Source organism: Abramis brama, assembly GCF_963993115.1.
Source record: "Abramis brama genome assembly, chromosome: 5".
NCBI lineage: Eukaryota > Metazoa > Chordata > Actinopteri > Cypriniformes > Leuciscidae > Abramis > Abramis brama.
The window spans coordinates 40911637-40924521 of record NC_139967.1 but is presented as its reverse complement, the minus strand read 5'-3'; the positions used below and the strand labels follow the sequence as shown (position 1 = coordinate 40924521).

The following is a 12885-nucleotide window of genomic DNA, read 5'->3' as shown; positions in this document are numbered from 1 at the left end:
TCTTGTTCAAACACACATACTGCAGGAACGATTCAATCGCACGGAGAGCCAGGCCAATAACAAACATGAAGTGAGGTTATGAATAATCACAAACACCGCGCAGATAAAAGGACTGAGCACTGATGGCATATTTTAATGCAAGAAAAAAGGTACATTTGTATTAAGCATCAGTCACTAAAAACATCCTGTATTAAAATGAAGGAGCTTAGTGATTCTCTTGTGTTCATCTCGCTCAGGTGACGTGTGGACGAGGGAGTGTGTAACTCTCCTCCTCCTTCACTGCAGAAGCTGAGCTTTGTTCCATTGTCAGTATAAAAGGATGAAAGTCTCACGTTACAATTTTCATATAAAATAACCCTGGGGCTTAAAAAGGCTTGGCGTGTTGGTTCAATCCTGGGTCCCTTTTTGTCGTTATGCTGCAGGTAATTTTCCGTCGCAGGTGTGATATTCACTTGTTCCTCAGATCTCTTTGAACCTGAAAGAAAAGAACAGATGAGACCACTGCAAACACATGGTGCAAAATTAAACGCTTCCCTAATAATCAGCAGATTCACTCAATGTAATAAAACAAAAACCAGATCAAATAATCACCACCTGTGGATTTGACGAGTGTCAAAAGTGGCTATTGGAGACCATTAGTGGAATGAATGTATGTAGTAAAAAGCACAAAAAAAGGCTTAGTTTAGCCTTTTTTGTTTTAATTGAAAATTCATTACTGGAATTGATAATTACAAGGGTGTTAGAGACATAATGATATGACAGTTGAAGTGCATACATCATTTTCCACCTCAACACACACATTTCTGCTAGTCATTTGGGAAAACAGTAAAAACTAACAACTCCCAAGACGGGTTGCAACCTCTTGGAGTAATTGTGATGGCCTTGCAATCTCCAAAAATAGCCTTCACTGAATTATATTGAAAGCAGGAAGGCCCAATTAGTTCAAGTACAGAATTGCTTTGGTAATGACGATATGTATTTTGGGCAGCCACTAATATCAAGTACATGTAATGGCAATTAGCCCAAGCAGCATCATTCTGCAGATTTAAAGGCCACTAGTTAAAATATTGATGGTTAAAAATAAACCTTAATAAAGTCATCTGCCAATGATGTCATAGCATGGAAGATTTAGCAAAAAAAAAAGTGCTATTAAAGATGATGAACTCCTATTGAAGAATAATCTAAACATTTCTTAATCAGCCTATTAGAATGATCTCTGAAGGATCATGTGACACATGAAATATTCAAATAAAATATTCAATATCTTCATTACAATCTTAAGGTGAAGAGAGAGCAAATGAAAAAATATATATAACAGAGAAATTCATGCATATATACATGCATAAATTTGAATTAGGGCTGTCAACATTACTGCATGCAATTATTTCAAAATCTTTAGCACGTTAAAATAATTTAAAGCAAATAAATTAATGAAGCATGCAAATTTATGACATTAAAGTAATTTACATCACGCAGTTATGATCTTAGAAGTAAGGAGTTTATCACACACATCTACAATGCTGCAAGAACTTTCTATTCTAAACCTTTCGTTTCTCTGTTTCCAATCAGATCATTTTAAGCAGCAAAACTGCAGGAAAGTTTTCAGTCCAGTTCAAAAAAGCACTAATGCAAAGAAAATCAGTCTTAGGCTATAACATCTGAGATGGCAGAGAGAACAGTAACGCAGCCAGTTGTCTGTTTAGCTTTAAAACACGAACATATAGAATACAATGAATTCTGAAAAGTTTTGGTCTGATTTTTTTTTCTTTCATGTGAGCTTTGGTGTGCATAACTGTATGAATTATATGGACTCCTTATATCATTTGGTTATTAGGTGTCATGATTTTGGAGTCTCTAAGGGTCCTTTTTTGGAAAGACATCTAAATTTACTTTGAAAAAAAGCTTGCAGAAAATACCGTTTAGTGAGAATCATCCTTCAATCTGATAGTTTACTTTACTGGATAGCAAATGCTGACAAAATAATCACGTTAAACAAGATAAATGATGTATGCTTAAAATTTACGATAAGTATGTAATTAATAATACTAAAGGGTGCAATTAATCACAATTAAAAATGTTAATCTATTGACAGCCCTATATATACAGTATATATATATATATCAATATGTTTACATTAATATATTCAGGATCTCCTTACATATTTCACCATAAACGCAAAGAGCAAGAGTGAATTAGGGATATTCACCCTCTCTGCCTTGTAGTGTATCCGCACCATCCTCTGACCTCCTTATAGACGAGTCTGGACAACAGCTACAGAAATAAGAACAAGGGGAGACAGTGAGAAACTGGCTTGAAAACACACACCCATCATGCTATTACACATTGGATAATATTACAGATAATATTGGAATAAACAATCATTATGATAAACAGCAACTGAAGTCTCACCAGGCAGGCCAGTACATCAGCAGTAATGAGCATATAGAAAACATTGTTCCAACCGGTGGGAGAGATCAGACCAGCCAACAGAGGCCCAACAGCGGCACCTAGAGGTCATTAAACATTACACAATATGTAACATTTGTGAAGTTTTCAAAACAAACATTGGTTTCTTAATGTTACATTTACATTTACTGTCAATAGCCTTTTAAAAACATTGCTCGATTTTTAAATGCCAAGAACAAAACGTTTAAAATTCACTGCCAGATTATAACACAATAAATAGAAAAAAACCCTCACATTCCCTGCATACCTATTGATCCAGTGCCGTCAATAATGGCGGTCACAGTGGACAGTGCCCTAGAGTTCCCTCTCAGACACTCGTGGGTTCCCTAAAAGATAAGAAAAACATTATGAAATTTACAACACATAAAGCTTGATACATTACAAAACAGTTTATTGATCAGTTATTGACAGCGAGATTTTAAAGGTCAGTGTTGATATATCTGTTTTGAGTCTTTATTTATTTTTTGAAACTTTACAAATGTCCATGTGAAGAGCACATGGAGGAAAACGCTTACTAAGTCAGCTGATACAGCAGTGGTGATGAGGGCGTAGGGTCCATTCACGAGAGCACCACACCACAGCAACATGCCTGCGGGTCAGAAAAGGGCATAGGAGGAGGTGCAGACACAAAAGAGACATGCTGTTATTTGTGGGAATCAATATTCACAACATAACTGTTTAATTGATAATTAACAACATCATTGGACTGTTATGGTGGATTCAAAGGCAAACTTAAATTTAAGGTACTCTATACTCACCGATGGTGGTTGCCAAGCCATTCTGGCCGATCTTATTAAACAGGAACAGCTTGAGAAAGAAAAGCAAATATGAATAAGCAGTTCTCTAAGGAAAGATAAACCTGTCCATCCATTTAGAGAGGTTCACAGGTAAACTCGAGCTTGAAGGCGTTGTGTGTACAAGATTTCAGTAGTCTGTAAAAACTGTGAGCAAACTTTGACAACTTGTTGCGAGCTGGCCAGTTTGACACTTTTCTCTAGGAAGCACAATCTACTATGAGGAACATTTACAGACAGAATCAGTGTCGCTAGACATAAACATTGCACATTATATCTGAACAAATCTAAATTTTATGGTCCATAAAACTAATGGATTAGCTTTAGTCAATGGATAAGGGAACATTCAATGCTTTTACATCCTCTTAATAGTTCAAATCAATTTGCAATATCTCGCTAAAACAGAAGTTTGCATTTCGTGTTTATTTTGTAGACATTTTGCTCAAAGTCTGGGCAAAAAAGACAAAAGAACAACTGAGACTCACCATAGGAGCAGCAATAATCAACATGGCACAGCAAGTCGTGGCTCGGCCCCCGCTGTAGTCAGATATCAATCCAGCCAGTATGCCACCTAACACAGAAAAGAAAAACACTTAGATATTTCTTATGGCCAAAATAAATCCAATATTTATCATATCCACTTGCTTACCCACGATTCCTCCAACATCAAATAATGTAGATAGGTCCCCAGCTTCTTTAGGATCAAAATGAGCTAAGGAATAGAGCAGACTTTTTTTGACTGTTTATTTGTGCATAAGAGCCGAAGGAAATCTGAGAGCATCTGATAAAGGACTCTTACCAATATTAGAGATGTATAAAGGAAGCCAGTAGAGGAAGGTGTAGCTGACCAACTTTGCAAAAAGCAAACACAAGGAGAACTCCACCACACCCTGCAGAATGAAAACAGCACATTTTTCAACAATGACATTATGATATTTACTTCTGTCCTGGCAACAAATGAATGTAGCTGTTACTGTTCTGTACTAACTTGTACACATTTGCAACATCATATTTCCTTATTTCTGATGTTACTCAATAGGGTGAATCGCTTATTTCGTAGCATTCGTCATACAAGTTACTTTACATGAAGCATCTGCTAAAGGTAAAGGAATAAATGTAAATCCATAAATGGAATTAAATAAGACTTTTTATTTTTGCATTTTACACTGTAAAAAAATATTTTCTTACTAAGTATTTTTGTCTTATTTTCCACTACAAATTTAGAAACATTTTTAAATCAAGATACACTAACATGAGAAGCAAATTTACTTAAGATATTTAGTCTTGTTTGCTTGAAATTTGATTAAAATTAAGGGAGTTTAGAGGTAAGAAAAATAATCTTGATTTCCCTTTGAATTATTTTTTTTAAACATATTTTTCTTGTTTTAAGCACAAACTTACTTAATTTTGATGATTTATTTTTATTTATTTTTTAATTAAAATAACGTTTACTTCAGTAGAGGTATGGCCACTACTACAGATATAAGTCAGCCAACTTATCAGTCTTGTAACAGCTTTGGATTGGCCATGCCGTGGTTTCCCACATACACTTATCTAAAGTAACATTAAATTAAAACACACCCAGATTTAGGTTGGTCAAGCAGCACTTTTGCTGCCCTATACAGAAATTCACTTCTTGTCTTTACAAAACACGTACACTTGAATTAGTGCCAAATATTAGTCGTCACTAATCTGACGCAAAAATTGCGGTAACACACGAATCCATTTAATCTACTTGGGAAAACAATTTCAGAGTTAGTCGGAATAAAATCAAATGTAACAATTTATTATGCCAGGTAAGAGTATCATGCCAATTTCATAATCAGTTCAGAGATAATAATAAATAAAAAACATCAAATGCTCTGGAATAAAGAGGGAAGATGCGAACCTGACATTATAAAATACATGATGCGAAGTGTTTTGCATACACTCACCATCACAGGCTCATTTGAGTTAAATCGCCCTGAGCCTCTTGTTGCAATTCATTATATACCCAGACCAAGACAGAAACTTCTTTCACATGGAAACATTTGCTAACAATGGGAATTTGCATTCAGAGTTTACACCTTTTGAGAGCAGGAGGCCATTTGCCTGGAAGACGCACCCTCCTCTGTATGCAAGTTATCTCTAAACTCTTAAAAACTTTATTACCTTTTGTTTTACTTCTTTGTGAATGAGACCTTTGTACCAGTCACACTGAGACATTTCAAATGATACCAAACATGTATAATTACTTATTGTACACATTTAACTTTGCATAGGTTTTTAGTGAGTTTTAGGTGAGAAGGAGAAGAGAGGGAGTAGGGGGAGATGATGAGACTAAAAGAGGTGTGAGCTGCACTGTGTGGTGCATCTCGGATGTTGCTGTTACATATGCAAGAGAGAGTTCAAATGTTAATTCTCAGGAGAGCCTTTTGCTTTCTCGCGGGGTAGCCCTGACTTACTGGCACACGCCTTACACAATTTATTTATTTTTTTAAAGATTGATGCTGGTCACTATTCACTGCCATTACATGGACGAGCATGAGTGGGGAGCATTTAAAAAAAAAATGTATTCTCCTTTTTGTGGTCTAAAAAAGATAGGGCATACGGCATTAGAACAACTCCAGGGTGAGTAAATTATGACATAATTTTCATGTTAGGGTGAACTATCCCTTTAAGTCATTTCGCTTCCCCTGTAAATGTACATTGACTTAAGAATGTTTAAATATTTGTTTTATAGAAAACAAGACAAAAATACTAGCAAGAAAAGCATTTTTCTTTCAGTGTACACTTTAGCAAAAAAAATATATTTAGATTGGGAAAGCAAAAAGCATGATTTTTTATTTTTTTTTACACTTGGCAGAATTGGCTCATCTACAATAATGAACAGATCAGGTCAACTCCATCTCTTAAAAATACATTCTTTACATAGACTGACTAACAGCTGTGGGAGTAAAACTGTGAATAACAGGTCACTCACAGGAATCTTGAGCGCTCCGCCAAAGCTGATGGCTTCTGTGTGATCTTCCACCGGCTCCACGGCTGTGGAGGTGTGACTGCTGAAGATCTCCTCATTACTGGACGAGTTCCTCAAGAGAGGCTCCTGCTCCACACTCTCCTAAACACAACAGAGCCTGTTAGTGTTATATAATGGAGGAAAAACTGTCTGTTAAAGGAAGAACAGTAAGAGACAATACTTAAAGTACATACTGTATACTTAATGGTGGAATACACTACATGACTTTTGCACAGCTTTTCCTCCTGATTTGCAGTCTGGAGGAGTCAATGCTAGTTGCTGGAAATTATAGCCAGTCTGCAGATTTTGGTTAGACAGAGTTGACAGATTTCATAGAAAATCAGTGTATGATGGGCAGAGACTCCCATTTTTCTTTCTAAGCTTTCTAAGCTTAGAACACATACTGTTTTTATTTGATCATGTGTCTTTTAGCAATGAGGCACGTTTCTGTGTAGATTTGTTGTGTTCGGTACAACTTGAAAAACTGGTAGTGTGTGATTCTCAGTCATTTAGTGTATGAGCCCAGTTTGTCCTATGTAACCATTTACAAAGTCAACAAGTGTTCTAAAATGTTCAGATTGTAAAAGTCATGTAATGAATTCCAGCCACTGAGATCAACTTAGATAATAACACAGTTCAACAGACAGCTTAAAACTCATCCAGATTGCATAACAAGCTATTTTCTCTCTGTTCACGAGTGCTTCTGCTTTCAATTCTCAGGTAATTTCTCAGCCAATTCACTAGTGCTGTGTTGCAAATGAGAGGCTAAAGGTAAAGCAAATACTTTAATTTGTCAAAAATGTTTTATTTGTTGTAATCTAATGGCAGTCAAACAAGCGTCAGTAAGCCTTTTCACATTAGTTTGCAACTCAGCTCACACATGAAATGGCTGTGAACTTCTGTTTTGCTGGTCATTCAAGATAAGCAAATTTATGGTAGAGAACCTAGCTTTAAAGTTTCATTGAGTAGATACCTCGTCAAATATTTTGCAGCAGGAGAAAAGTCATTTTTAAATGAACTCACGTGGTGTTGTGGTGGAGTACAGTTCACATCTTCAGGTTCTGTAAAAGAGAAACCGCATGTTGTGATTCTGTTCCTGTCTTTTGTTAACAACATGGATGCATAAACATGCCAATTCCCCACCGATATAACACGTGTGACTTACTTTCAACCAAGAAGAAAAAGCAGATGACTCCAGTGCAAGCGATGATGATACCAGGCACAATGAATGACATGCCCCACGCGGACGACACATAGACACCAGCAATGAGCGAACCAAGAATGTTTCCCACTGAGGTGTGAGAATTCCAGATTCCCATGATGAATCCACGCCTGCATGAACAGAGCATCAGGAGGACTGAACATACAGAGCAACCTGGCACTTTGAAAATCTTAAGATTCAATTACCAATTAATTTGGAGTTATATTGAATTTGGAATTTCAAGGTCAACATGACATCAAAATGGACCCCATTTACTTTGTTAATGCACTGCCTTTCAAAAGTGTGGTGTTAAGATCTTTGAATGTTTTTAAAAAGACTTTTCTGATCACCAAGGCTGCATTTATGCGAAACACAGTAAAAACAGTAATATTTTAAAATATTATTAGAATTTAAAATAACCGTTATCTGTTTGAATATATTAAATAGGATTTTTTTAATTAAAAAGAAAGTTCAAACGGACAGCATTTATTTGAGACATAAATCTTTTGTAATATTATAAATGTCTGTACTGTCACTTACATAAAATAAAACAGAAAATAAAAAAATAAATATAAAAATAATCGTACTGACCCAAAAATGATGAGGATAATATTTAAAGCATGAAAAAAAGCCTGGTAACGCTTTACAATAAGGTACCATTTGCTTACATTAGTTAATGCATTTACTTACATAAACTAACAGTGAGCATTATAATTTAGTTCACAGTGTGTTAACTAATGGTAACTGAACAGATAAAATGTTTGATTTTAATAATGTATTAGTAAATGTTGAGATTAACATTAACTAAGATTAATAAATGCTACAGAAGTATTGTTCATTGTTAGTTTATGTTAACTAATGTTAACAAATTAAACCTTTTTTTAAAGTGTTCCCAAAAGTTTTTAATCAAAATGTAATAAAATGTAATAACTTTGTCTGCCTCTGGCATAACTTAGGCCATCCAGGTTATTGGATAACGTTAATAAATAGCTTATAAATAGTTATTTGGAATTGTTTACTAACTCAAAATCATATCTGGCTCTTTAAAAAAAAACACTTCACCATCCAATCAATTCCTGATGGATAATGATGCATTTTCTTGTTAAATATCCTGTTTCACCCTGAAATGTGTCATATTATTGAAGTAAAATGGTTTGCAATTGAGGTTTAATATTGATTTTATGTTTTATGTATGATTTTATGTTTATGATTTTATGAATTCATGTTAGGCATTGTGGGATTGTAGCAGCAGGTATGGACTGTGGAGATCTGCATTTAGTTGTGTTAGTGGAAAATGCAGATACAATTCTGCACTGTCAACAACACATATACTGAGCAAGCAGCACAGAATATGACAGTCACTTACTTTCCCTTCCCAAACCAGTTCCCAACACACGCTACCACTGCCGGCCAGCCTGTTGTCTGCACCAGCCCATTTAAGGCCTGCAAAAGAAAAACGTATCAATCAGCAAACCTAATGAGCACATGGGACATGTTCAAGAAGCAGTATAATCCGCACGGTTCGGTCATGTGCTAGCCGTGTGACTCGTACCAACATGACTCAAGGTTTACTGTGAAATAACTCAACGAATAATGCTCAACGTGATATATTTCTGTCTGTCAAACACTTTTTGAGTGTTTTTAATTGACAATATGTTTTTAATTGACAATATGCCAAATGCTTTTCATTTAATTTCGAAAAATCACTCCTTGACTAGAAACGTGCCATTGGGGAAGAATCACTTCTGTTTTTTTTGGTTTCACAATGAGAAATTCTGGGACTCTCTCTCTCTCTCTCTGGCAAAGTTGAGATTTAGATGAATTTTTCACTAAGCAACACACCTTTTCACATTGGTTTATATTTATAAAATATATCTAGCTTACCTGAACTAAGCAATAATACCACAAAGAGTGGATTCGCCAGTAAAATCCCAGGCCAAAAAGAGCAGTGAAAAGGCCACTGAGAAGCATCCCTGAGCTCAGGTAGTAACGCAAAGGCAGCCGCTCTCCAAACATCCCACTGTCAAAAATATTTCAAAAACAGGTGTTATACCTCAAGCAAAACACACCAGTCTAACAAAGAAAATCCAATAGCATACCTAAAGAACATGCCGATAGCATATGCAACGAGGAAGCAGTTGTCCAACACTCCAAATAGGTTCTGGTAATTGTTCTGGTCTGAATTGAACACAGAGATTGATGCGTTAATCAAAGTTACTACTGTTTAAAAGTTAAGGTCAGAAAGACTTTTCTTTTTTTTGAGAAATTAATACTTTGATTCAGCAAGGACATATTAATAGGTCAAAAATGACAGTAAAAGTCAAAAAGATTTCTTTTTCAAATAAACGTTGTTCTTTTAAATGTACAATTCATCAAAGAATGCTGAAAAAAATCTGTTTCCACAAAACATTAAGCAGCACGACTGTTTTCAACAGTTTCTTGAGCAATCAAAACACCATCTTTGAATGATTTCTGAAAGGATCATGTGACACTGAAGAATAGGAGTAATGATGCTGAAAATGCAACTTTGCCATGCATTACTTTTTAAAATATGTAAAAATAGATATTGTACGTTGTAATAATATTTCACAATATTTTTACTGTATTTTAAGCAAATAAATGCAGCCTTGGAGAGCATGAGAGACTTCTTTCAAAAGCATTTATTTTTTTATCTTACCGACCTCAAACTTTTGAAAGTGTATGGATGGAGGGATGAAGTGCAGATCTTACTTTATTAAAAACTCAATCAAACGAAATCAAAATATCAAACTCACCAAAAGGAGCCCAATCACACCAGGTGTCATTGTCAGTGATGTTGACGTCTGCTGGGTGAATAACATTAGAGCAGTTTCTGTGCAGCTGACTCTGTCAAGAAAAATAAAAATAAAAATTATTATTATTATTTAACAAATCATACACATGCAACTGCAATCATGTGATTTATCTGTATAAAAAAAAATCTGTTTGTTGCATGACCTCTACAGATCAGGCCTATCACTCAGCTAGTTAATGTTTAGTTTCCAGGTCTATGAATTTTTATTACCTTGACAATACTGATAGGCTTTCGAGAGAGGTGGTAGCTGGTGTAGAAGACAAACGTTAGGATGAGGATGGAGAATCTGTACCTAATCAAAAGGAATAAATAAAAGGAACGTTTTTAAATAAAATTATTTACAATATTGGTGAAAGCAGAATGTGTTTGCCTTATTACATAAAACAGTCAGCAGTGATAGAAATGAAACCACATTTCGTGACGCACAGGAAGACACTTCACCTAAGGCAAACACATACACACACTGAATGATCTATATGAATTTTTTTTACACATTTCCTGTGGGGGGGAAGCATGGTTAACACAGCGTACATCAGTTTGAGGGTTATGCACACTGCAAAAGAGAAACCTCTCTGCTCTGTGCTCTGCTCATACGCACATATGAATAAGCAGGTTTAAACTGTGATGGAAGATTCTTAACAAATAAAACAAAACAAAAATAATAATTCGAAAAAATTAAGTTTTGGATTTTTAAACAGTGTTTTGAGTAAGTAAATTAATTTATATGGTGCACTGCATACTTAAATTGTGGTTAGTGATTTTTAATCAGATAAAACAAATACATAATTAAATAAAATTGTGTATTCAACACGTTGAGATGTAAGTTACATTAGCACTATCTGAAAACATTACCGATGATAAATGAGGGACTTTTAAGCAGCGTCAAAAATTAATAACATTACCAAAACTCAATAATCACGTCTGCAACAATACAAAACACACATGATGGGATAAATTTAACATCATAAAGCATGTTATCTGTACAGAAGTATGATGTGTTTACATAGGGCTCTTACTCACCAGCTGTCTCTGGAGAAAGAGGTAATGAGTTTGATGCCCGGGGCAAGAGATCTCATTTTTACAAGGTTGTTGGTTTCGTTGTAAAAAAAATAGCTTTACTAAAGATTAACCGACGTTATAAACAATACATTAAAAATCCCATTTCTATTAAAATTTGTAAAAACGCAAACTTAAGATTAAAATCGTACCCATAAAATCAAAAGCAAGTAACGTTAGCCTAAAACAAACATAACTTACAACGAAACTAGCTGACTAATCGTGTTTTGTAAGTTAAGTTACCTCAGATCAGCTTGCGTTCATTTCTCACGACCTAAAACTACAAGCCCATCTAAACATGTTCATTGGAAGCCGGGAATCCTAAACCAGATGTAAATGTTGCCTTTAAAGTATCGGAGACGTACTGTCATTTCCTAATTCCAGAGGTGGAAAAACCTTAAAGCGCTCTGAATTTCCAAAGATTTCCATGGTTGCATTGACTGGTGGTCCGTCTACGTTTTAAGCCGGGTGCTATTAATACCCGTTAGTCTGGTCTACAACATCACATGAGAATTCATTGATCTTTAGCTCAGGCAGTGCAGTTGTACCGTCGCCATTCCTGTTTTCAATTTCCATCCCGGATTTGCGGCACACTGGACTCGATCTCACGGCGGAGTGAACTCGTGATAACCTGACGTCATCGGAGCCTTAACCCTTCATTATTCGGTTAAACTGGCCCCATTGTCTATAGCAGGGATTCACAAACCTTCGTCGGCCGAACCACTTTGACCTGAAATATTTACTTAATTATTTAGTGAATATGTATTAAAATGTTTTAAAATGTTCAATATTTCAACAATTTAGCAACATTGTCACATGTTCACGGTTCTCTGATGTCGGTCAATGGTCACATGACATGTATGTAAAGAAATAAAATATTGTGTTTAATATATGTGTAAAAATATTTGAATTGTTATTATTTTCAAACTATTTATTCATTTAAATGTTTATCAATTAATTATTATAGTTTAATTAATGTAAGAACCCCCTGCTGTTCCCACAGGAGCCGCCAGGGTTTTGCAGATCCCAGTCTGGGAAACTTTGGTCTATGGTTGTTTTGGTCTTTATTTTTAATTTTTTAATTTTCAAAAATCAAAAATACAGAATTCAACAGCAAGTTCTTGACATTTCTTTTACACATTTTCACATTTTGCAAGTATAAATTGAAACACAACAATAATTAAAAAAAGAAAAAGAGAAAAGGGAACTTAAAATTAAAGGGCATCAGAAACTTAATGTTAAATTCATTTAGCAGGGATACAGTTCTTTGAGCTTTTCTGTTTAAAAAAAAAAAGAATCTAAATTTACAGAATTTACAGAATCTAAATAAATTTTAGAAGGCTGTTCCTATTTATTTATTTATTCCTAATTAAATTTTCCTAATTACAAAAACAAATCGATAAGTGTTAAAGCAATACACCAGTTACAGTGATTTTAGTAGGAGTAAATAAATAAAACATAGTGCATGGTCCTGCTTTCTTTCTTTTTTATTTAGGCAACAGTATGATATTTGACACATTCAATACTTTATCAAAAT

The 12885-nt window shown here is 34.9% G+C and overlaps 1 protein-coding gene across 2 annotated transcripts; it reads right to left on the bottom strand.

Annotated features, from left to right (window-relative positions):
• Positions 1–104: 104 nt before the first annotated feature.
• Positions 105–11968, bottom strand: slc37a2 (solute carrier family 37 member 2). 2 transcript variants are annotated; one of them, XM_084113191.1, is made up of 18 exons: positions 11313–11968; positions 10503–10584; positions 10234–10324; positions 9559–9637; positions 9344–9479; positions 8826–8902; positions 7424–7590; positions 7282–7319; positions 6223–6360; positions 4060–4150; positions 3910–3972; positions 3746–3831; positions 3225–3273; positions 2982–3055; positions 2714–2792; positions 2410–2507; positions 2159–2271; positions 105–475 (listed from the first exon to the last, which is right to left on the bottom strand). In XM_084113191.1, the coding sequence occupies exons 1-17, from the start codon at positions 11366–11368 to the stop codon at positions 2203–2205; spliced, it is 1473 nt and encodes a 490-aa protein (XP_083969317.1). In that variant the 5' UTR covers positions 11369–11968; the 3' UTR covers positions 105–475; positions 2159–2202. The 2 variants fall into 2 exon arrangements, with proteins under 2 accessions (XP_083969317.1, XP_083969316.1); XM_084113190.1 differs by having other exon boundaries at positions 2207–2271.
• Positions 11969–12885: the final 917 nt, after the last annotated feature.